This window comes from Cydia amplana, chromosome Z (assembly GCF_948474715.1).
Source record: "Cydia amplana chromosome Z, ilCydAmpl1.1, whole genome shotgun sequence".
NCBI classification, from domain to species: domain Eukaryota; kingdom Metazoa; phylum Arthropoda; class Insecta; order Lepidoptera; family Tortricidae; genus Cydia; species Cydia amplana.
Genome location: NC_086096.1, coordinates 25086938 through 25111891, shown reverse-complemented (window position 1 = coordinate 25111891; position 24954 = coordinate 25086938). Strand labels below are relative to the sequence as shown.

The 24954-nt window shown below is 38.3% G+C and overlaps 2 protein-coding genes across 2 annotated transcripts; both read left to right on the top strand.

Annotated features, from left to right (window-relative positions):
- The first annotated feature begins 4733 nt into the window (after positions 1-4733).
- Positions 4734-7741, top strand: LOC134661904 (retinol dehydrogenase 13-like). Its single transcript, XM_063518148.1, has 5 exons — positions 4734-4887; positions 5242-5604; positions 5705-5826; positions 5913-6130; positions 7599-7741. Exons 1-5 carry the CDS (start codon positions 4770-4772, stop codon positions 7738-7740), a joined length of 963 nt encoding a protein of 320 aa, XP_063374218.1. The 5' UTR covers positions 4734-4769; the 3' UTR covers position 7741.
- A 6270-nt stretch (positions 7742-14011) lies between these two features.
- LOC134661055 (lysosomal acid phosphatase-like) lies at positions 14012-17209 on the top strand. The gene is made up of 6 exons (XM_063516953.1): positions 14012-14341; positions 14566-14661; positions 14779-15018; positions 15096-15396; positions 15707-15924; positions 16993-17209. The coding sequence occupies exons 1-6, from the start codon at positions 14138-14140 to the stop codon at positions 17143-17145; spliced, it is 1212 nt and encodes a 403-aa protein (XP_063373023.1). The 5' UTR covers positions 14012-14137; the 3' UTR covers positions 17146-17209.
- Positions 17210-24954: the final 7745 nt, after the last annotated feature.

Sequence of the window (24954 nt, the reverse complement as noted above, 5' to 3'; positions counted from 1 at the left end):
CCAAGTGCGAGTCGGACTCGCCCATGAAGGGTTCCGTATTTAGGCGATTTATGACGTATTAAAAAAAAACTACTTGCTAGATCTCGTTTAAACCAATTTTCGGTGGAAGTTTACATGGTAATGTACATCATATATTTTATTTAGTTTTATCATTCTCTTATTTTAGAAGTTAGGGGGGGGGACACACATTTTACCACTTTGGAAGTGTCTCTCGCGCAAACTATTCAGTTTAGAAAAAAAATATATTAGAAACCTCAATATCATTTTTGAAGACCTATCCATAGATACCCCACACGTATGGGTTTAATGAAAAAAAAATTTGAGTTTCAGTTCGAAGTATGGGGAACCCCAAAAATTTATTGTTTTTTTTTTCTATTTTTGTGTGAAAATCTTAATGCGGTTCACAGAATACATCTACTTACCAAGTTTCAACAGTATAGTTCTTATAGTTTCGGAGAAAAGTGGCTGTGACATACGGACGGACAGACAGACGGACAGACGGACAGACGGACAGACAGACAGACAGACAGACATGACGAATCTATAAGGGTTCCGTTTTTTGCCATTTGGCTACGGAACCCTAAAAAGGGGCGACCCCAGGTCCGGCGCATATTTAGTGTAAGACACGTCGTTAGCCACACAGCGAAGCAACGCGAGCAGCGTTATAGGCACAAGCTCATCGGAACCATCTACCGCAAAAGTACTGCAAGTTCCCGGCCCTAATTCTGCATCCAAAAAGGAGTCGAACAGGATGATCGACCCACTATCTCCAAAGCTGTTTACCTCTTGCCTAATACAGGAAATCGTCCAGAAGCTGGTGGCTAAATGGGAAACAATGGACATTGACGTCGGCGAAATAAGGTTGAAAAACCTGCGTTCTTCCGACGGCATAGTCTTGTTTTCCCACACTGCACCTCATTTAGAGAAAATGTTAGACCTTAGACCAGTAAGTCATGAAGTCGGATTCGAAATGAACAGGACAGAAACCCAGTTAATGGTCAATGGAGTGAAACGTAGGGTCACGGTAGATGGGCAGGATATACAATTTTGTTGACGAATACACCTGCATGGGCCAGATAGAATCATTCGATAATATGCAGTCCAAGGAAATCGATCGACGCATCGAAAACGCCTGGAAGACCTTCTGGTCCACGAAGGGCCATCTTCCACTGGCATCAAAACACAAACACTTCAACATGTGTATCCTTGCTTATCCTAACAACCTACAGCGCATAAACTTGGTCATTAACAGAAGCCCAATAATAGTCCCAACTCAAGAATATGACAGTACTAAAAATCGCCATGTAAATAAAACTTAGCCAAATTTGAAAACTTGAATCTCATAAACGGCTTAACCGATTTTGATGCGGTTTTCAATATACGATAAGAAATATGTTTGATTTTATCATTTAGTGCTTTTTGTAGACTTTTTTCTATATGGAACACACTATTTGCAAAAATAAAGTGTTAACAGGAAAAAATAAGTTTTCAATTTTTTATACATTATTTTTGTATTGACATATTTTGTTTTTAATTTTTTTTACGATAAAGAAAGTCATTTTCTTACAATTGATACCAAATTTAACGAAATCGGATGATCTGTAAAATTTGTAGGATTTTTTTTCTGTTTATAACAGACCTCGCTTCACCTCGGCTCCTAAGGGACGAAATTACCGGTTCTTCGAAAAAAATCGTTTTATTGAGCCTCCACTATCATCGTGCAAAGCGGCTTGCTTTCCTCTCAAAATGCAGCTTTCGGGCAAAAAAGCTTCATAAATCATAACCAGTAAGACTATTAGTCCAATAAATATGTCTTGAGTGAAAAACATCATATTTTTTTAAAGGAGAATAAAAATTGTTTAGTTTTATGTTTACACATTTTTAAAGCTAATGTTAGAGTTTTGAGTTAAGATATTAATTATTCGCCGCAATAAAAAAAAGTCTTAGCATGAGATATTGCACGCTCTTAAAAACGGTTTTAGCTTGAGTAACTCTTCATCAAACCAAAAATATTACCCAATTCCAAAGAAGAAGCACCAAAATTTTCCTTTGAGACTTTTAAGTTTTTATGCAAGAGCGATTAATTATTGGTTTGATGTTTTCAACCTACAGCTTAGTCAAGAGCCAAAGCTATTTCAAAGAAGAAGCACCAAAATTTTGCTTTGAGACTTTTAAGTTTTTAGACAAGAGCGATAAATTCTTGGTTTGATATTTTCAATATACAGTCAAGAACCAAAGCTAGTTCAAAGAAGAAGCACCAAAATTTTGCTTTGAGAGTTTGATTTATTTGCAAGAAGTTAATTTTAGTTGTCAAATTGCCTGCTAGATGTCGCTGTACCGTGTGTTGAAAATCCTAGTTCGCACTGTTAAGATTTTTCCGAGAAACATGACGTCTGGCCGGTACTAAATATTGTTAAGCTTTTAGAACAGTTGTACCTCTATTGGATTTATAATATTACATTATTGTATAGTCAACAAGAGGCCTTTTAATTTAGTTTCGAACAACGAACATTACATCATCAACGAATCGCGAAAATCATGTTGGTTTAAGGCTTCCGTAGCCAAATGGCAAAAAACGGAACCCTTATGGATTCGTCATGTCTGTCTGTCTGTCCGTCCGTATGTCACAGCCACTTTTTTCCGAAACAGTAAGAACTATACTGTTGAAACTTGGTAAGTAGATGTATTCTGTGAACCGCATTAAGATTTTCACACAAAAATAGAAAAAAAAAAACAATAAATTTTGGGGGTTCCCGATACTTAGACTCAAAAATTTTTTTTTCATCAAACCCATACGTGTGGGGTATCTATGGATAGGTCTTCAAAAATGATATTGAGGTTTCTAATATAATTTTTTTCTAAACTGAATAGTTTGCGCGAGAGACATTTCCAAAGTGATAAAATGTGTAACTTCTAAAATAAGAGAATGATAAACCCCCCCCCCCCCCTGTAACTTCTAAAATAAGAGAATGATAAAACTAAAAAAAATATATGATGTACATTGCCATGCAAACTTCCACCGAAAATTAGTTTGAACGAGATATACTTGGTCAACCAGATCTTGACAGTAGAAAAAGGCGGCAAATGTGAAAAATGTAGGCGCGAAGGGATATCGTCCCATAGAAAATTTTAATTTCGCGCCTTTTTTTTACTGACAAGATTTGGTTGACTACCTAGAGACAAACCAAAGAAAGTCTGCAGCGCTAGATTAAAAGTAGTTTTTAAAAATCAGTAGGCGACAACACCACTGAAAATGGATTAAATAGTCTTGATACTTGTGAAATTTCTACCATATTTACCGTCTATGAAAAAATTAAGCTGTATGCACAGCTTAATTTTTATGGTAAAATAAATTTCATTCCAACAATAGATGTCACTATTAATATGTAGACATATACTAATATTGATAAATAATATTGGGAGAATGTGACATTTGGCTTCATCAAAATTAATAAGCTTTTGTAATATCCGCGACGGCGGTAAATAGGTACAGAGGGCCTCCGCGAACACCGAAGTTCTCAATATGCGAGCATCTTTCTCTTTTACTCCCATTAAGGCGTAATTAGATTGACAGAGAAATTGCCCGCAATTTGCGAACTAAAGTTTTCGGAAAAACGAAATAAACCATTAAAACAATAAACATATATTAAAAATTAATTTTAGCTTTAATTAGTAGGTACCCATGCCGTGAGCATAAGCATGGAGGTTGTGGGTTCGAGCTCAAAACCCGGCTAGTACCAATGAGTTTCTCGAAATGTTAGAGGAAGTTCATAAGTATGCCTATACCTATTAGGTGTGTTCAATTTGCTGTGAAACCTTAGTCTAAACCAATATTATATTATCTAAGTAGGTACATATGGTGAAGTATTAAGATGTTTCATTCCACTTACCCGTCATCAACTCCAAATTTTGTAAACATTGTCGTTTTTCAGCTTGAATCGCCTCGTGCTGACTTTTTACAAGTGTAAAATTATTCGTCATGCGGAAAAGTAACTCCCGCACATCGGTTTTGTAAGGTTTCACCATGTTTATTCCGTTCATCACAAAACACAATGAATATTTAAACGATTTTGACAAACACATACCATAGTGCATGACGTTTACTGACTGCTTAAAAAACATTGCCATATGTAGTTTTTTAATTCGATGTCAAATTATTGCGCTGCAGACTTTCTTTGGTTTGTCTCTATAAATACGGAACCCTTCATGGGCGATACCGACTCGCTCTTGGCCGCTTTTTTGCCATTTGGCTACGGAACCCTAAAAAACATATTATGAAAAAATAAGTAAAGATTAACTTTTATGAATTTCAGTCATAACAAAATTTATATATGTAGCTGGTCAAGCAAATCTTGTCAGTAAAAAAAGGCGCGAAACACCAGAGTTTTTTACGTTTCCGAACATGCGTTCTTCCGGTCCGGTTAGAAATACTACCATCTATGGGTCCGGTTTATAATTTGTTTGACACTGACACTTGACATATGAGTTAGGAGAAGAGGTACCGTTACTTTACTTATTGAGTTAAACTTAAGAAGTAAAGAAAAAACTGTTATCTGACGTGTTACTGAAGACTGAAGTTCTATTTGTTATACATATATACTGTACGTAAGAAGTTAAATTTACCAAGAACAGTATAACTTCTGTGGCGGTTGAAAAATGCTTAAAACCGGTTTACTGTCCAAAAAATAAAAAACCTTTAGTTAACATTATCGTGTTGTAATTTATTGTTTTTTTTTGCAGTTAACTTATTTTGCGCTAAGTAAATTAAAATGCCATTCTTTAGTGGACGCTGCTTGAGCACAGCCAAGTTGGTCGGCAAGACTGCTGTAATTACGGGATGTAGTTCCGGAATTGGCAAAGAGACTGCTTTAGACTTTTATAAAAGAGGTATGTTATCATCAATATAGTTTATCGCAAATAGGGCGGCCATCTGACCGGGTTCCCTGGTTTTGTCATAGTTTGGTACTCATTTGGAAAGAGGTTTGTGGTGTTCAAGACCGTCCATTTAAGAACTGGACACTTATTGAGTAATTGAGTCATGACTATCCCTGAAAACAATTTTATTGTTGCAATAGAAACAATTGCCTGGGATGTTTGAAGAAAAACACCATACTGCTCTGAAATGTTTTTGAACATTTTGTCTGGGGTTGGCTACTTTAGTAATGGCAATGGCAGCCTTAATTACAAACCATATCACTCTTCAGGTTTCCATTCCATAAAAAAAAATGTTTCTAATTCCAGGAGCAAGAGTAATTATGGCTTGTCGCGATTTAGAAAAGGCAGCAGCTGTCAAGTCTGAAATAGAGGAAAAATGCAAGAATGTTGCAGAGTCAGGCAAGCTGGTACTTGTTAAATGTGATCTAGCTTCTTTGAAATCTGTCCGGGAATGTGCTCAAACAATATTAGATACGGAACTACAGATTAAAATCTTAGTTAACAATGCCGGTGTCATGATGTGCCCTAAGAGTTACACAGAAGATGGGTTTGAAATGCAGTTTGGGACAAACCACTTGGCACACTTTTTGTTAACTATGCTCCTTCTGCCCCGCATGAGGAACAGCACTCCAGCAAGGATTGTAACTGTCTCCTCCGCAGCCCATACCAGTAAGTAAAGCTAAGACAGGGGTGAATTCAAAAGATAAATACTTGAAATTGAATTTCAGGTTCATGATTATTAATGTTGCCCTCTATTTGATTTTTTTAGGATATGATATCAACTTTGATGACTTAAATTATAAAACTAGGTCATACAGCCCTGCGGAAGCTTATTCTCAAAGCAAGCTAGCCAATGTTTTGTTCTCTAAGGAACTGGCTTCTAAATTGAAGGTAAACCAATAGTTATTGGTCAGATGTGTAAATAATAAGTATTGAATGTGGTGTCTTAATTAAGGTTTAACCTGTTTATTTTGCAGGAACATAACATTGATGGTATATATACATACAGTTTGCATCCAGGTGTAATAAAAACTGAATTGGGTAGACATTTGGATGACAGCTTGTTTTGGGGAGCCCGTCGACTAATTGGCATAATGTTTATGCCATTCCTTAAGTCTCCTGAACTTGGTGCTCAAACAACCATATATTGTTCTGTTGATGAAAAATGTGCAGATGAAACTGGCTTATATTACAGGTAGTTCTGTGGACAGTTACTCACAGTTAATTGTTAACTTACATACAGTTGATGTTAAAGATATGTTTACACTTTTGATTTGCACATAAGTGTAGTGTAGTTGCAAGGAAGTGTTGTAAATAAGGTGCAAAACGTAAAATAGTGGGGGCTCTGTGCCAAGGTACCCAGTCTTCCACAGATGTGCTGAAAAGTGGTACTACTGTGCCTGAATCCACAAAGATAAAATAAAATGCTTATAAGTGGATCATAACTTAGGTGACAATAAATCCACCCTGTGGTCTCCTGTGTCATCCATGCAAAAATGAATCTTACTTGACACAATCCTTTACAATACAACTTTTACAAGCTAGTTATGATACGTGAGATTGTTATATATATATATATATATATATATATATATATATATATATATATAATCTCTTACATTACAACTATGTATTCTTCTTTAAATTTACCTATAGTCCGTAGATTTGAAGCTGACCCCGAAAGGTTAATCCTTTGTCTATTGTGGTAAGTAAAACCGCACGTGCCGCTACCTGCGAAAAAAGGGTAGTGAAATTCTAATTGGCACCTGAGCGCGGGCTAGTCCAACGCTCAACGAACCAGTGTAGGTTTGTTACGCATCTCGATGACACATTTTAAGGTGACAGTACATTTCCAACCGCAGCTGCACTATTGTTCATTTTACTATGGAAATTGACAGTAACAGCAACGCGTTCAGTACCAGTAGTGCAGGTGCGGTCACAAATGGAATGTTACCCTTAGACTGGTTCTGCAGCGTTCGACTCGCCTGTACTCAGTAACCGTAGTTGGGTGGTCCCTGCCACACAAGAAATTGCAAATTATTTTTCCATTTGCTCATTCTGAATCTTATTGCAATTTCCATTGGAGTTGTATAGTTTGTAGCTTTCTAATAGACCCCGAAGGCTAATCCTATTGTCTATTGTTAAGAAAAACCGCTCGTGCCACGTGCCACAACCACCTGCATAAAAAATCGGTACTTCGGTTACAGAGTGCCGGCGAGTCGAACGCTACAGAACCAGTCTAAAATGTGTCATCGAGATGCGTAACAAAGGCGCGTTATCGGAGAGCGCACCTACACTGTTTTTTTGAGCGTTGGACTAGCCCGCGCTCAGGTGCCAAATAGAATAATGAAGACCCTTTTTTGCAGGTAAGTAGCACGTGCGGTTTTACTGAACAATAGATAATAGGATAAGCCTTCGGGCTCTACTAGAAAGCTACAAACTATAATTCAATAACCAGTTAAAGTGACTGAACCATTTTTTATGCAGGGAGCGGCACGTGCCGATTTACTTAACAATAGACAAAGGATAAGCCGTTCGGGGCCAGCTTCAAATCTGCGGACTATACCAACCTATGAGAATAAGCTTGAAAATTATTTACATTTTAATATAATGATTTTGATTATGTATCATAATATTTATAATTCGTGCGTTTGTTGTTCCAGTGACTGTGTTGTTAAAACTCCCGCCAGAAAGGCTCTAAACGACGAATACGCTAAGAAACTGTGGGAAGTATCGATGGATCTTGTTGGACTAAAGAATTACAACCCGTTTACAGCTGAGGACTCTGCTCCAAAGCAGAATTAGAGCAAAACTAGAAGAGGCTAATATGGTGGTGGGTGCTTGTAAGTCGCGTTGGCATTATCTTAACAAACGATTATATTATATTTTTTTACTAAATTAGTCTTAACCTAAGTGTTTATATCTATCTTGATTCTTTTTGAAGTGAATACTCATAGGCGGCGAAATAAGACTTGATAGGTAATACAATTTAAAGTAAGCATTACGTAAGTCATGTACTTATCGTTAGTTCCGGCACAAACAGACTGCAACACGACTGCAATTTGGACTGCAAATTGCAGTCGGATTGCAGTCCGTATGTATCGACCCTTACAGAGACAGCACGATACGACATAGAAATAAATATAAAACTAAGGCGTTATAAAAGTGACTCGTAGAGATAATTAACTAAGTATAGATAGAACCTATAAATGGTACTGACATTTCAAACTGACGGTCTGTTCTTAGATAAAGGGCATGGCGATACTGTAAGGGACTTGGGGTTGGGGTGTAAGTAGGGCTGCCATCTCTAAGTTCGCCGAACACAGACATAGACTTAAAAAAACCCGGACATTTCGCGTAAATCGCATTTTTCGCTTTATTTTTCATTCCAAAAAGTGTCCGGGGTTTGCCCGAATACTTTCTGAAACGGGAACGGCCCCCGGACGGCCTCCAAACTCGGACAAATCCGTGGAAACCCGGACGGATGGCAGCCCTAGGTGTAAGGGAGTTTACTATGGAACCCTAAAACACTGCCGGCACACGATGGTAACACATGTATTAAATTGTTAAGGTCCCTGTACACAATGGGCCATCGCCGGCCAGTCCAAGGGACGCAGCCATGCGGTAGAATGAGATAGCAATATCACTTGCTCCCTCTAACGCATAAATGCGTCCCCCAGAATGGCCTACGCTGGTCCATTGTGTACTGGGGCCTTTAACGCTGACTTTCAGTGTTATAATCCCTGGAACCGTGGGTCTCTTCCCGACAAATACTGAGTGTAAGGCCTGAGAGGATGCTCGAAGCGGGGCGTTCGGCGGGGCGTGCAGCGTGGCCTCGGGCTCACAAGTGATTTGAGCAGCGTGCACTAAGGCCGCTCCTATGCGTTTGCATTTGTTTAACATGCACGCCGCACGCTCCGCCCCGCTGCACGCCCAACTTGAGCGTCCACTCAGGCCTTACACTGACTGTTGTACCTACCTACAGCACTCCTAGGAGTATTTGTGGAAAAAACCGACGATTAAACGCACAATGTACCTAATTACATAAAAAAAATTATATGTAATGAATATTATAGTTGAGTTGGAGTGCCATAGGGAAAAATTATGCGATTTCACTTTGGTATACGAAGTCTTAATTCAAGCATTGCAGTCGACGAGTAGAAAAAAATAACTATTTCGATACAGTTTAGTCAACTATAATATTCATTTCGATACTGTTTAGTCAACTATAATGAAATTGACCAATCACAGCTCGCCTCGGTCATGAGAGAAACAAAACGATAGCTCAAATTAATTATTTTAGGTTGTATAGTAGAAACAATTGCTTCATAAGTCAGAAACGCGCATGTGACACCCTTCATATAGCAACATTCATAAACTACGAAAACCGCTTAGCGTTGCTTGTTAGTCTCATAGGCTACGGCGGCCAAAATCTAGAAAAAAGCTGTCTAAAAATTGAATTTAGCGCGGAGCAAGTACCAGGGCCTAATGACTAATGAGTTACGAGAAGGTGTCGTTGACCAACCGGCCGGGGGGCGCGGGGCGCGGGGGCCGGGTCGCGTACGAGTATGAAGGTATCGCGGCTGCTCGCGTGCTCGCGCATTTAGCTGTATACTTTTGGTTTTTTTACCTATATAATATGATTCCTCTACTAGTTTTACGTATTTTTTTTTTGTTGACTCGTAGAAAAAATATTTTATACAATAGGGCGTTTTTGAAGTAAGCGCTGGTGGCCTAGCGGTAAGAGCGTGCGACTTGCAATCCGGAGGTCGCGGGTTCGAACCCCGGCTCGTACCAATGAGTTTTTCGGAACTTATGTACGAAATATCATTTGATATTTACCAGTCGCTTTTCGGTGAAGGAAAACATCGTGAGGAAACCGGACTAATCCCAATACGGGGGCCTAGTTTACCCTCTGGGTTGGAAGGTCAGATGGCAGTCGCTTTCGTAAAAACTAGTGCCCACGCCAATTACTGGGATTAGTTGCCAAGCGGACCCCAGGCTCCTATGAGCTGTGGCAAAATGCCGGGACAACGCGAGGAAGATGATGATGAGGGCGTTTTTGAAGTGAAAACTTCTTTAGCAGCGCTGGGCACTTTTTGAGGTGGGGAAAAAATGATAAACTCGAGACAGCGTAAGGCGATCACGTGACCGTAAGGACCGTAAGGGGCGTAAGGTTTAGATAGCCACTCATAATCGGGGAGCGGTGCTCGGGCCCGGCGCCCCGGCGCGGAGGCGGGCAGCCTCGCGCGCCGCGGTAGGGTGCCGCGCTTCAATAGGATTAGGTTTGGTTAGGTTAGGTTCATTTAGATGGCATTTAAATCAATAAAGAAAAACTCTTTGACATTTATGTTGCGAACTCCTTTTCAAGACTCTTTACCTATGTTCAAATAATTTGACGTTGTCATGGCAGTATGTAAATAAACATTTCAGTGAAAAAGTATGATCTTATTTGAGAATGATAATAATAAATAAATATAATACCTCCGCTAAACGTATGTAACATGTTACCGGGCGTCGGTAACATAGTGAGTTTTCACTTCTATCGGCACTCTCGGAGTGCAACCGTTGTTGCTTGTTTTTTTAAGTTGTCCCCTACACTTTTTTTTCAAATTTGGGATTTTTTATGTTATTCCCAAATTTTCCATTGGTCCATTTTTCGATCTTTCCATTCCGCGACCGCCATACAAAGTCTATGAAAAATGGTGACGGAATGGAAATAAACCTTAGGACACTTTTTTTCTCCTATTAGGATAGAAAGAGCTCGTGATTCTGAGTAGAAATAACATAAAAAATCCCAAATATGAAAAAAAGTGTAGGGGAAACTTAAAAAAAAACGCCCAATTAGTGATATAATCAAGCTTTTCAATCTCGTACCTTACTTAGGCAACTCAGCAAGCTTCGTTGCCTAAACATGGTACTCGACTGAAAAGCTCTCCATTATATCACGATTGTATAAAATACTATTATTTTCGTATTGTAGTCGAGCCAAGAAGGCATTAGAACTATGCGAACTTTTATATTACGAGTAGAGTCTGTGCGGAAAGACTGGAAAGAGAAGAGTCGTGGAATGAATGGGGTCCAATACATTCCACGACTCTTCTCTTTCCGCACAGACAATACAGCGGGTGGTCCAAACATAGAGACGTCCAATATTTTTTTTTGATTCCTTACATCGTGGGCATATTCCGATAGGAATATACCCCCCATGTATGTTAGCCGATTTTTCCTTGGAGGATATAATCAAACGGAGACGCCATGTCTGTAATTTTCTGTACAAAACAGTCTGCCGATTTTTGCGGGGGAGGGGAACGTCAAATGTATGCGTAACGTAAAAATAGCCATGTCAGATAAACGTCAGTCCATACATTGTGTATGACCGTTGGCCGCCTATTTTCGACAGAGGGGAAAGCCTGTTAATGGCTACTCCGTTTAGTTGTATCCTCCAAGGATTTTTCGTAGTTTTCGAGTTATGAATTTTTGAACCTTTGTTAAGAAATTCCCGGGCGAACCAATTAATTTATTAAAAAAAACTATTGAACTTTTTTGAATGTTTCTTTTTGTAACATAATTCTTCCCAAACGGCGCAGTTCCTAAAAAAAATCAGCATCCTCACTTGGCTGCATGTTGGAAAAAAAGAAGACTAAAGTCAAAGTTTCACCTTCAAGCATGACAAATTAATGACTATTAAGTGTAAATTTTTTTGACCTTTTAATAAAAATTATGGTTTAGCAGCTAAAATAACCAAAAGTCCTGGAAATAGCTTGTAATTTTGTTTATTTAGGTAAGCGCAAAATCTAAACTTGACATGCTTGAACGTAAAACTTTGACTTTTGTCTTTTTTTTTCGAACTCGCAGTCAAGTGTGTATGCTGATTTTTTTAGCAACTGCGCCGTTTGTAAAGGATTGTGTTACAAAAGAAACATTCAAAAAAAAAGTACAGTATTTTTTTTTAAATAAATTAATTGGCTCATCCCGGAATTTTTTAACAAATTTAAAAGTTCAAAAATTCATAACTCGAAAACTACGAAAAATCGGCTAGAGTCAGACCAAGAAAAGTCTGCAGCGGATTTGATAGCTCACGCAGTGCAAGTGTTATTTTAAACGTCAAACTTCTATGAAATTGTGACTTATAAACAACACTTGCACTGCGTGGGCCATCAAATCCGCTGCAGACTTTTTGGTCTGACTCTAACATACATAGCCTACATGGGGTATATTCTGATAGCCCACGATGGGAGGAATCTAAAAAAAATTTTTGGACGTCTATGTTTGGACCATCCTGTATTTCATATGATATAATATGTAGGTACCTAATACACTTGGAGGATACAACTAAACGGAGTAGCCATTAACAGGCTTTCCCCTCTGTCGAAAATAGGCGGCCAACGGTCATACACAATGTATGGACTGACGTTTATCTGACATGGCTATTTTTACGTTACGCATACATTTGACGTTCCCCTCCCCCGCAAAAATCGGCAGACTGTTTTGTACAGAAATGATACGAAAATTGATTATATCCTCCAAGCTAATACATGTTATTTTGATTTGATATGTTTAACTTTCTTATAAGTATATACAAATATAAATTTATTTTATACTTAACAACAGTGCTTTTTATTTCTAGTATTCTCCAATATAAGAGGATTCCCTTACAAGCCTACTAAATATCCTACCCATTACGAGCCTATTCCTATTACTTACGTTTTAAGAGGGGGCTAACGCAAAAATTCTTGTTTTTATATTGAATTTTTACGTTTGTAAATCAAGGACAAATACCCTGAAAAAATTGGATTATTCCCACTAGTTACCACCAAGTTGTGACCAGTAGTAACTACTGGGATTTTTTGTCCTACCTTTTACCAGTGATAACTACTGGGAGAAAGAGTTCCGACCACACCGAGTTCGTAAATCTAAATACTGGGTTTTTTGAAGTTAAAACTTCTTTAGCGGCGCTGGGCACTTTTTGAGGTGAGGAAAAAATGATAAACTCGAGACAGCGTAAGGCGATCACGTGACCGTAAGGGGCGTAAGGCGATCACGTGACTGTAAGGGGCGTAAGGTTTAGATGGCCACTCATAATTTAAATGGCATTTAAATCAATAAAGAAAAACTCAATGTTATTTGACATTTATGTTGCGGACTCCTTTTTAAGACTCTTTACCTATGTTCAAATAATTTGACGTTGTTATGGCAGTATACTTAAATAAACATGTTAATGAAAAAGTGTGATCTTATTTGAGAATGATAATAATATATAATAAATAAATAGAATACCTCCGCTAAACGTATGTATCGTGTTACCGGGCGTCGGTAACATAGTGAGGTGAGTTTTCACTTCTATCGGCACTCCCGGAGTGCAACTGTTGTTGCTTGTTTTTTCTAATAGGAAGAGGTATGGAAGAAAAAGACGCTGCGCCAGCCGACCCCAAGTGAATCGGAAAAGGGCAAGAGAATGATAAGTCACATACTTACGACCTTTTGTTTTCTAACGTCACAGTAAACTTCCCAACCAAAAGAGAATACGGTTGGCTACTCGCACCAGTGTAACATGACCGTGAGATCCGTAACAACCTAAGCGTAATTGGAGTTGCTTTAGCCCTTGACTCGCGTATGATAAGTATTATGCGATATTAATAATGATTCATAAACCTCACTATCCCTACCAGTGGAGATAACCCGGTAGAGATAGGTGGAACAGGCGTAACACACTATCGCACCGCACCGACCTTGGTGCGTCGCAGCCATAGGTGAGAGCGAGAAATAGATATGTTTTTCGCTCTCACTTATGTGTGCGGCGCATCAAGTTCGCGTGCGGTACGATAGTGTGTTAGGACTTTAACAACCCACGAAATAAATTATTCCGAACGAACGCTGTCACGCAACTCACAACTGTCAGTCTAGCTAATATCCGAATTCCGAACGCTCCCATAGTTCAATACACATATGTCTGTCAAATCAAATTTGCAAATCAACGAGAATGCGATGCAATAACTAAATAACTATTGAATTTTTGGTTTAAATTGAGAAATAATAACAATAAAAAAGAAATAAAAAGTGTTTAAGAATGATGGTTTATTGAGTGATAATTACTTCGATCGGGACAGACGGTATTAATAAATTCATGAAGTTATTGATGTTTTTATCAATATCACGTTAGTGATTCGCGCACTTGATTACATTTATTAGTGTTTACACAATGGAGTACGACAATGAGGAGAACACTTGGCGCCGACCCTCCGCGCAGAAGGTGGACCGGTCGAAGTGCAATCAGATCCCGAAGCGGTCGAGCACGGTGGCTGTGGTGGTGCTGGGCCTGGCCGTGATGAGCTGCCTGCTCGGCTACTGCGTGCTCAGCGAGACGCTACCCTACGAGTCGAGGACTTTACGACTTGTTATTATTGTAAGAAATATTCATATTCTCTTTGAAATGTTATTGCTTATTAGGTCATAATATGTCACCAGGGTATTGATTAAATATCTGGAAATATGTGGCAATTATATATATTCATATGTATAATTCAGATGTTTATTTAATAATTATAAAATTACGCACCTATACACAATTGTATAAAACTTTTTTGTCTATTGAAATTGTTACATTTGATAAATGATGTTACTTTACAGTTTTTTCGCCATGGAGCTCGGACTCCTAATACAAGTTATAAGACTGACCCTTTCAAAGCATACCAATGGCCAGAAGGCTTGGGAGGGCTGACCAATGTAAGCATAATATATATGTAGGTACTTACATATTACACACTGAATAAATCAGTAAATTGCAGCATAACTCTAGTAGTCAGTTTCTTGGTTAGAATACTAGGTAAATACTTTTTGCAGACTGGAAAACTTCAATTATATGAGTTGGGAAAGAAGTACCGCAGTTATTATGCTAATTTTATTGATGAAGAATACTATGAAAAGGATGTGCAAGTTGGAAGCAGTGACAAATCTAGGTGTCTGATGAGTGCTGCTACCTTCCTGGCCGGCCTGTACCCTCCAGCAGAGCGACAAATCTGGAACCCCGAGCTGCTGTGGCAACCTATCCCCATTCACTCCTTACCAAGACACTTAGATAATGTAAGTGATTCTGATTCACCCTTGATCAAACTATTATCTGCTTCATTTTAATGGTTGATGATTTATATCTCTTTCAGATTGTTGCTAGTACTAAACCTTGCAAAGTTTGGAAAGCTATGTATGAAGAATTACTTGAGAAATCTAATAAAGATGCAAAATACACAAAACTTTTTGAATACTTGAGCAATCACACAGGCCAGGATATGCACAGTGTGTTGGAAGTTGATTTCCTGTATAGCACCTTCCTGTCACAGCAAGAGGCCGGGCTCAAGATTCCCGAGTGGACTAAAAATTATTTCCCAAATCAAATGAGGTCTGCATTCATGCACAGCCTGGCCCTGCTCTCCCATAACCACACTTTACAGAGATTCAAAGTAGGTAAGCAACCATAGTCATTAATCACTAAGCTTTATCTTAGTTTGTTTTCATTTTACATTGAGGTTATCATACAGTATGATATAACTTCATTATGGTTACGTAATATTTCGAATGTGTAGTAATTTACTAGGTTTAACTGAATTAGTATACCTACATATTTGTAAATAATAGAGCATTACAAGCCACGGTTTTCTCTGGCCCAATATGACTCACTGTATTTTTTTAAATGTATATGCAAAACCGCGGTAAAAACCTATGTAAAAAAGTGTATGATCAAAATGGTCGACTTGATATTGTATTTTCCTTGGAGGTCCGCTGTTGAGTGAGATGAGGGAGAACCTAGAAAAGAGTGTGAGCTACAGCGGCGAGGGCCCCGCGCCGCGTTCGCTGCTGGTGTACTCGGGGCACGACGTGAATGTGGTGGCGCTGTGGCGCGCACTCAACTACACCGAGGCCCTCGAGCCAGAGTACGGCGCCAGCCTCGTCTTCGAGCTGCACGAGGAACTCGATCAAGGCTTCTTCGTCAAGGTCAATCTCTATTCACTTCCACTAATGTTAATCCATATAATGCTGGACTACTCTGAGAACCATAAAGGGTTGCATTTCGTAGCCGTTAAAAGTAAATTTAATGACTCAATTATTGACATTCGATTTAATGTGACCCCCCATGGATTTGGTGGATTTCATTTCATTTCCATTATTGAAGTACATACTTGTATACTTACAATGCTATGTAAGTAAAACGTGCATGGATAGCACTAATCAAATCCATTAATGATCATTTTTAACCATGCAATCCTGGAGCCAAATAAACCAAAAAATATTATGGGACTCTAAATCTGGTCGTTAGCCAACCCTCTAGAGCAGCGGTCGGCAACCCGCGGCCCGTGAACCTGTCCCTTGCGGCCCGCGAGCCTCCCTGGCTATTTTGTATGTAATATTGACAAACGAGAATGTCTGATAAAGTCATAAATATTAACAAAGTGCGGCCCGCGTCAACTTCGTTAACTACTATGTGGCCCTTGGCTGCTAAAAGGTTGCCGACCGCTGGTCTAGAGAATTATGATTATGAAAACTTAAAGGATTACTAATGAAATCCATAATTCCATTTGCTATAATCTCATTTTCCATAATTTCATAAGCCATTAATTTTGATATTCTATTAAATTTCCATATCCATACACATTATATTCCATCGTCGGGTGCTCTAGCTGGTTCGGTTTTGTAAGCAATTTATGCAAAAAAATAATTATGACTTATACAGTAGTTACTAGTACTGAATATTATTGCATTTGAAATGAAGGTATATGGCAATTATGACAAGTGACTATTGTAGCGCACAAATTTATGGCATATGAAATTATGATAAACAAAATTATGACATAACATAGTTCTGGCAAATGAAATTAGTGCAAGTGAAATTATGTAAAACGAGGGTATCCCACACTTTATTATTGTCTTAACAGTATTTGACCACCTCGCCCACTTGGTTTCTTCTGCTGCTGGCTGTTACAGTTTATCTCCTCCTGTAGTATAGTATAGGTAGGTACGCTAATACGGTCTTAATATTACAAAATGTTGGTTTCACTTCAGCAGGTGTTTTATCGCAACAATACCAAGATAGAAGTACCAATGGAGTTAAAACTGTCGTTCTGCGAGGAGCCGTGCCGCTACGCCGACTTCCTGCAGTACATCGACACGCTCATCCCCGAGGACTGGGACGCCGAGTGCCAAAACACCCCGCACTGAACGACCCATGCCTCGAGTGCCGCGCGAGACTGCCTCTGGGTAAATATTCTGCGTTTGTACGCCGTTTTTTCGTCATCGTCTTCGCAGCGAGTATTGTTATAAGGGATGATGCTCAGAGTTAACATTTTTGTGTAAACATGACATGTTTTGTGTCTACAAGCTTTTTTGATCGGGGGGTCATCGACAAGCCTCGCGCTTTGGCAACGGATTATATGGAATTTGGCACCTTCCGCGTGCTGAATTGCAGGATTAGGTCGAGACATTCCGTCAAACAGGTGACACCTAAAATTTAGTAATTAGTTTACTACTACAAATTCAGAGCCATATATATTGCACCGTACTAGTAACAAAACGAGGGGGTTATTTAATTACGTAAGTTTTGGTTGTCACCTGACCATACCTACTTTACAGAAGTTACTATGTACTACTAGTAGACGTATCTACTACCCAGTAACAAAGCAGAGTAGAGAATCTTGTGTTACTTAATGATATTTGTTAATCGAAATGTCGAAAATCTAATTGTGGTGTTGTAATATCAAACTACACCGATTTTTTATGTGATAGATATTACTCCATCCATATTATGATTATGACAGTAATTTATGTATTTTTGTAAAATCCGAAGTCTTTTACCAATAATAATTTTAAATATTTATATTATTTTATTATCATTCATCAGATGCATGTAATCCTCTCAAATTTGTTGTTAAACGCTCATAAAATATGAATAAAAGAATCGTTGTAGAAACTTCCGATTCCTGAAATAATAAAAACTTAAACCGGTTATAACTCGAAAACCGTGCAACTTTTAAAAGGTCATGTTAAGCTGGTTTTGATTTGGATCCTCTTAGGGTGTAAGGGTGTGGTATTTTTGGGACAACCTGTAGGTATATCTATTTAGTAGGAAATTTTATACAGATTATTTACGGTACAGAACATTTTTTGCTACGGGCCACCGTATACGAGTTATTTACGAAAAACTATAAAAAGGAACCTTTAATCCCCCTCCTACCCTTTAGCTTCACCCCCGCCTACAACTATGCCAAAATCGCGTATACACGAATTATTTCCTCTATTTTTGTTTCGTTTGGTGGCCTACTAGATACTATAGTATACATATATAGGTACCTACGTGTTATATTAATATAATTACCTATGACAAATTGTGCCAAGAGGCAACTCTGTTAACATAAGATTAGAGACTCGCTTGTAGGTATATAGAAAGGAGCATTTATTACGATATGTTGTAGTGTACCCGACTTTTAGATATGCCTCGTTTTTAATTCGAACGACTATAGAATCTATGTGCAAAGTTTCATATTGTATTAAAATTGGTACTTACCTATAATAATAATTATCTCAATAGAATATCAGTACCTATCTGCTTAATTTTTCGCTTATATCACATAATCAGTTGACTCTATTTGCTTTTAGACCCTGGGTAGTTGTACCGTAGGTAGGTACCTGGGCCTGGCACACAAATTGCGTCAGTCATTTCATAAAGTGGTTAAGAGAGATGTTAGAGACGTATCATGCTTTGCGGAACGGTTGAACGGTAGCGATCCAAACACGTAGAAAAGTAATATTTTGAGCCGTGTGTTTCCCTTGTAAAATCGCATCGCCAGATGGTCGAACTCTCGCCGCGTTAACACCTAAGAGTCGTCTCGCGCTAACCATAGCTTTGGCGACGCTTGCTTACTCAATTCCAGCATTCCGTGAAAGTGTTTATAGTTTCGTTTATCAGTGCATCCCAATTATATAATATTTAAGTGAAGTGCGTTAATCTGTGTGCCGTCCGTGCCTACGCAAGCCAACCGCGACAATCGTACGATCGCTGCTGCATCAGCGGTCCAACGTCGCGACGCGGTGACTGTCGTCCCCGCCTACACCACGGCCAAATTTGGTGAGATCGCTCCAAATCTGTTTGCTCAAAGGCTAGATGTGCCCAAGTATTAAGCCTATATTCCTATACCCTAAGTAGCTAGGCCCATAATACCACACTGATCTAGAGGTACATAATATTATAACCTAGACATATTTTGACTTGACTACTCATCGACAATCGCCCGTGAATCTTAATACCCTTAAATAAGCGAATAAATAACATAGGAAGACACACGTAGGTATCACCTTCAACCGACTACCAGTAGTTAGCAGTCCATAAACAGTATAATATAGATCAAATATAGATCAGGTATTGCACACAGGCAAATATCTTGCAATGGCACCTAGGAAAACACAGTTTTTAGAATATAAAATTCACTAGTTCATTATTGAATGAATTTATTTCAGTTAAATACCTAGTTTCATCTAATCTAGTTGCGACGCATTATTTTGGTAGCTTTAATTTACACCACCACCTACTGGGCTTGGCTTCTGCCGCGATCATATCGTTTTAGGTAAGGAAGGCAGATCACTTACCTACTATTTAGTTTATTTCAGTTATATACTTTATTTCATCTAACCCTGTACTTACCTACGCCTTATTTTTCTAACTCTAGTTTACATAGGTATCTAATGTAAGTAGTCCACCACCTATACCTACCTACTAGTTTATTACAGTTACGTACCTAGTCTCATCTAATCTAGCATTAGTGACGCCTTATTTTGTTAGCCTTCATTTCAGCACCTCTAGCTACCACCACCGAGTCAACTTTGGCTCAAAGCGCGATTATATTGTACTAGCTGTTGCCCGCGACTTCGTACGCGTGGATTTGTATATTGGTGGTTATATATTCTACATTAGCTTAGAACATTGTGCAGCAAGAGATTGCGGTAGGACGGTTAATCATTTGTTAATTATTAATATTATACAACGCATGAGACTTTGTCTTTCACAACCTACGAAGTTTCAAGTCCCTAACTGATTAAAATTGTCCTCGTTATAATCCCTCTAAACCCCCTTAGAAGATTTTCATGTCCTCTATTTAATAAAACCTACTACCTAACTACCTATTTACGAAGTTTGAAGTTCCTAGCTTTAAATAAAATTTGAACCCTATACAAACTTTCAACCCCTTTTTAATCATTTTAGGGGATGATTTTTAGGGTTCCGTAGCCAAATGGCATAAAACGGAACCCTTATAGATTCGTCATGTCTGTCTGTCTGTCTGTCTGTCTGTCCGTCTGTCTGTCCGTCCGTCCGTATGTCACAGCCACTTTTCTCCGAAACTATAAGAACTATACTGTTGAAACTTGGTAAGTAGATGTATTCTGTGAACCGCATTAAGATTTTCACACAAAAATAGAAAAAAAACAATAAATTTTTGGGGTTCCCCATACTTCGAACTGAAACTCAAAAAAATTTATTTCATCAAACCCATACGTATGGGGTATCTATGGATAGGTCTTCAAAAATGATATTGAGGTTTCTAATATCATTTTTTTCTAAACTGAATAGTTTGCGCGAGAGACACTTCCAAAGTGGTAAAATGTGTGTCGTCCCCCCCTGTAACTTCTAAAATAAGAGAATGATAAAACTAAAAAAAATATATGATGTACATTACCATGTAAACTTCCACCGAAAATTGGTTTGAACGAGATCTAGTAAGTAGTTTTCTTTTTATACGTCATAAATCGCCTAAATACGGAACCCTTCATGGGCGAGTCCGACTCGCACTTGGCCGCTTTTTTAAAAGCTGAAATTATTTTTCTTGTATTCTAATAATATGCCTTTATACAACGATTCAAGTCCCGCACTTAAAAAAAATGTTTGGCCTCCAAACAAATTTTCAACCCCTTTTTCACCACCTCGGGGGATGAATTATCAAAATCTCTGAAATTAGTTTTCTTCTCTTTTGACAAAATACATTTTTACGTAGTTTCAAGTTTGTAGCTTTAAATAAATTTTGAATCCTATACAAACTTTCACCCTGTTTTAACCCTGTTAGGGGATGAATTTTACAAAACGCTAAAATAACTTTTCCTGTCTTCTAATAATATCCCCAAATAGAAAGATTCAAGTCGCGCATTCGAAAAAATGTTTGATATCCATACAAACTTCCAACCCCTTTTTCACCACCTTAGGGGATGAATTTTCAAAAACGCTGAAATTAGTTTTCTTGTATCTTAATTTAATACCTTTTTGCAAAGTTTCAAGTTCCTAGCTTAAAATAAAATTTGCACCCTAAGACGAAGTTTCATCCTCTTTTTATCCCCCTTAGGGGTTGAATTTCCAAAAACGTAGCAATTACTTTTTTTTGTAATCGGCTATTATGCCTTTCTAAGAAGTTTCAAAGCATTTGTAATGGATTAAAACTTTCAACCCCTTTTTAACCCTGTTGGGGGATGAATTTTACAAAACGCTGAAATTATTTTTCCTGTATTTTAATAATATCCCGAAATACAAAGATTCAAGTCCCGCGTTCGAAAAAATGTTTGATATCCATACAAAATTTCAACCCCCTTTTTACCAGCTCTCCTAGATGATAATTCAATAACGCTGAAATTCGTTTTCTTGTATTTTAATAACATATATTTTTACGAAGTTTCAAGTTCTTAACTTAAAATAAAATTTGAACTCCATACAAACTTTCAACCCCCTTTTAAATGAGGGGATGAATTTTACAAAACGCTGAAATAACCTTTCCTGTCTTCTAATAATATCCTCAAATACAAAGATTCAAGTCCCGCACTCTCAAAAATATCTGATCTCCGTACAAAATTTCAACCCCGTTTTTACCACCTCGGGGGATGAAGTTTTAAAAACGCTGAAATTAGTTTTCTTGTTTTTTTTAATTTAATACCTTTTTACGAAGTTTTAAGGTCCTAGCTTAAAATAAAATTTGCACCCCAGGACAAAGTTTCATCCCCTTTTTTACCCCCTTAGGGGTTGAATTACCTAAAACGTCGCAATTCCTGTTTTTTGTCATCGGCTATTATGTCTTTCTAAGAAGTTTCAAAGCATTTGTAATGGATTCAAACTTTCAACCCCTTTTTAACCCTGTTAGGGGATGAATTTTCAAAAACGCTGAAATTACTTTTCCCGTCTTATAATAATATCCCCATATACAAAGTTTAAAGTCCAACACTCACAAAAATATTTGATCTCTATACAAAATTTCAACCCCTTTTTCACCACCTTGGGGGATGAATTTTCAAAAACGCTGAAATTGCTTTTCCCGTCTTATAATAATATCCCCATATACAAAGTTTCAAGTCCAACACTCACAAAAATATTTGATCTCCATACAAACTTTCAACCCCTTTTTCACCACCTTGGGGGATGAATTTTCGAAAACGCAGAAATTAGTTTTCTTGTTTTTTAATTTAATACCTTTTTACGAAGTTTCAAGGTCCTAGCTTAAAATAAAATTTGCACCCCAGGACAAAGTTTCATCCCCTTTTTTACCCCCTTAGGGGTTGAATTACCTAAAACGTCGCAATTCCTGTTTTTTGTCATCGGCTATTATGTCTTTCTAAGAAGTTTCAAAGCATTTGTAATGGATTCAAACTTTCAACCCCTTTTTAACCCTGTTAGGGGATGAATTTTCAAAAACGCTGAAATTACTTTTCCCGTCTTATAATAATATCCCCATATACAAAGTTTCAAGTCCAACACTCACAAAAATATTTGATCTCCATACAAACTTTCAACCCCTTTTTCACCACCTTGGGGGATGAATTTTCGAAAACGCAGAAATTAGTTTTCTTGTTTTTTAATTTAATACCTTTTTACGAAGTTTCAAGGTCCTAGCTTAAAATAAAATTTGCACCCCAGGACAAAGTTTCATCCCCTTTTTTACCCCCTTAGGGGTTGAATTACCTAAAACGTCGCAATTCCTGTTTTTTGTCATCGGCTATTATGTCTTTCTAAGAAGTTTCAAAGCATTTGTAATGGATTCAAACTTTCAACCCCTTTTTAACCCTGTTAGGGGATGAATTTTCAAAAACGCTGAAATTACTTTTCCCGTCTTATAATAATATCCCCATATACAAAGTTTCAAGTCCAACACTCACAAAAATATTTGATCTCCATACAAACTTTCAACCCCTTTTTCACCACCTTGGGGGATGAATTTTCGAAAACGCAGAAATTAGTTTTCTTGTTTTTTAATATAGTACATTTTTACAAAGTTTCAAATTCCTAGCTTAAAATAAAACTTGCACCCCATACAACCTTTCATCCCCTTTTTAACCCCCTTAGGGGTTGAATTTTTCAAAATCGCTTCTTATCTCTTGTACACTTTATAAATTCAACCTAGTGTGCAAATTTCAACTTTCTAGCTTTTGTAGTTTCGGCTCTGCGTTGATGAATCAGTCAGTCAGTCAGTCAGTCAGTCAGTCAGGACACTTGCATTTATATATATAGACTAGCAGGATAGCAGATCTAGCCTATCAGAGCATAGCCAATTTTGTCAGTTTTTATTTACGAACATAGTTTTGTTCTATTGCTCTGCATTAAAAAAAGATTAAACTATTTTACCTTATCAAGGCATCAATCGTATACTATACAGAATAATATATACGCAGTCAGCATATAACGCAAGATTACACCGCAACATTGTATTCCAGAGAACCAATGATCATAAAATACATTATATTATATTATAACTGACACACAACAATAACGATCTTTGGTACCTACCTACTTTACCAACTCACCACCCGAAGGCATATCGCTCCCTGGAAATACCGAAATATTCACATCCGCCGCTCAAAAAAAGGGGCTATTTCTTTGAAACTATCTCCCCAGTACCTATCAAGATAAATTGTTTTAAAGAATACCAACGCAATTTAGTTGGAAAAGAGTACACATCTGGCACCATTCATAATATTTCTACAAAATACGGTCATTAACAGCGATACATTACCCAAGACCATAGGACGCAACGGTTGTTTGCCTGCCATTGTCTTCATCTACAGGACGCCGGCGTGAACATAATAAAACAGATGGTCACTAAATATCGGGTACGGTTAGTAAATGTCAGGAACAACGCCGCGACCCAAGGTTCGCGATATATTGAACGGCAAAACAATAACCAAAAGGATTAAATGCCTCCGAATTGCTACCTAGGACACATCCTAAGACGGCCAAAACCGCACCTTCTAGAAGCCGCCTATAGCTATAGAGCCAGTGAACTTAAAGTTGGCAGACCAATCTAGGTACACTTGGAAAAACTCACTGACACAGGACATGGCGTATTACACCAGGCATCCCTCTGAGTGGATCAACATGGCAGATGATAGAGGAGAATTTATCAAAGCAGCAGGAGAAATATATCAACTGGACGAAACCGCCAGCGAATCAGACGAAGAAGAACCAACACCTCGAATCGACGAGCAAACGGCACCTCAAGACGACATCGACCCTACTTGATACAAGATATCTCGAAGACCGAAGCGGAAACGACGAGCAGCATGTCACCAACGCTCTCCTTCGACGACATAACCTACCCCTCCTAACTTTCCAATATTGGCTTGAGGCTGCATAGCCGGCTGATTCTAATGATCCCTTCCCCATCCCAGAGCGTGTCACTCCCCACAAATTTCGTCCCCTGGTATGCCGGCTAGTCCGGAGCGGGCATGTCCCCGGCTGGGTGTGGCGCATTCTTGTCTTGTCTTGTCTTGCCGTGTGTTTCCCTTGTAAAATCATTGTTGGCTGGTACGGCTCTTCAATCTACCAACGGAGTGCGGCAGTTGACTTTCACTAGGATTCATGATACACTAAGTATACGAGTGTGGTGCGACGTTTAGTGAGGCGCCACCGCGCCGCTCGCAATCGATTACTAACCCAATATGAAATTGATTTAGCAAGTTTACAGTTACGTTTTCTTAGTTAACGGATTTATAATCACGTTCGTACGTTTG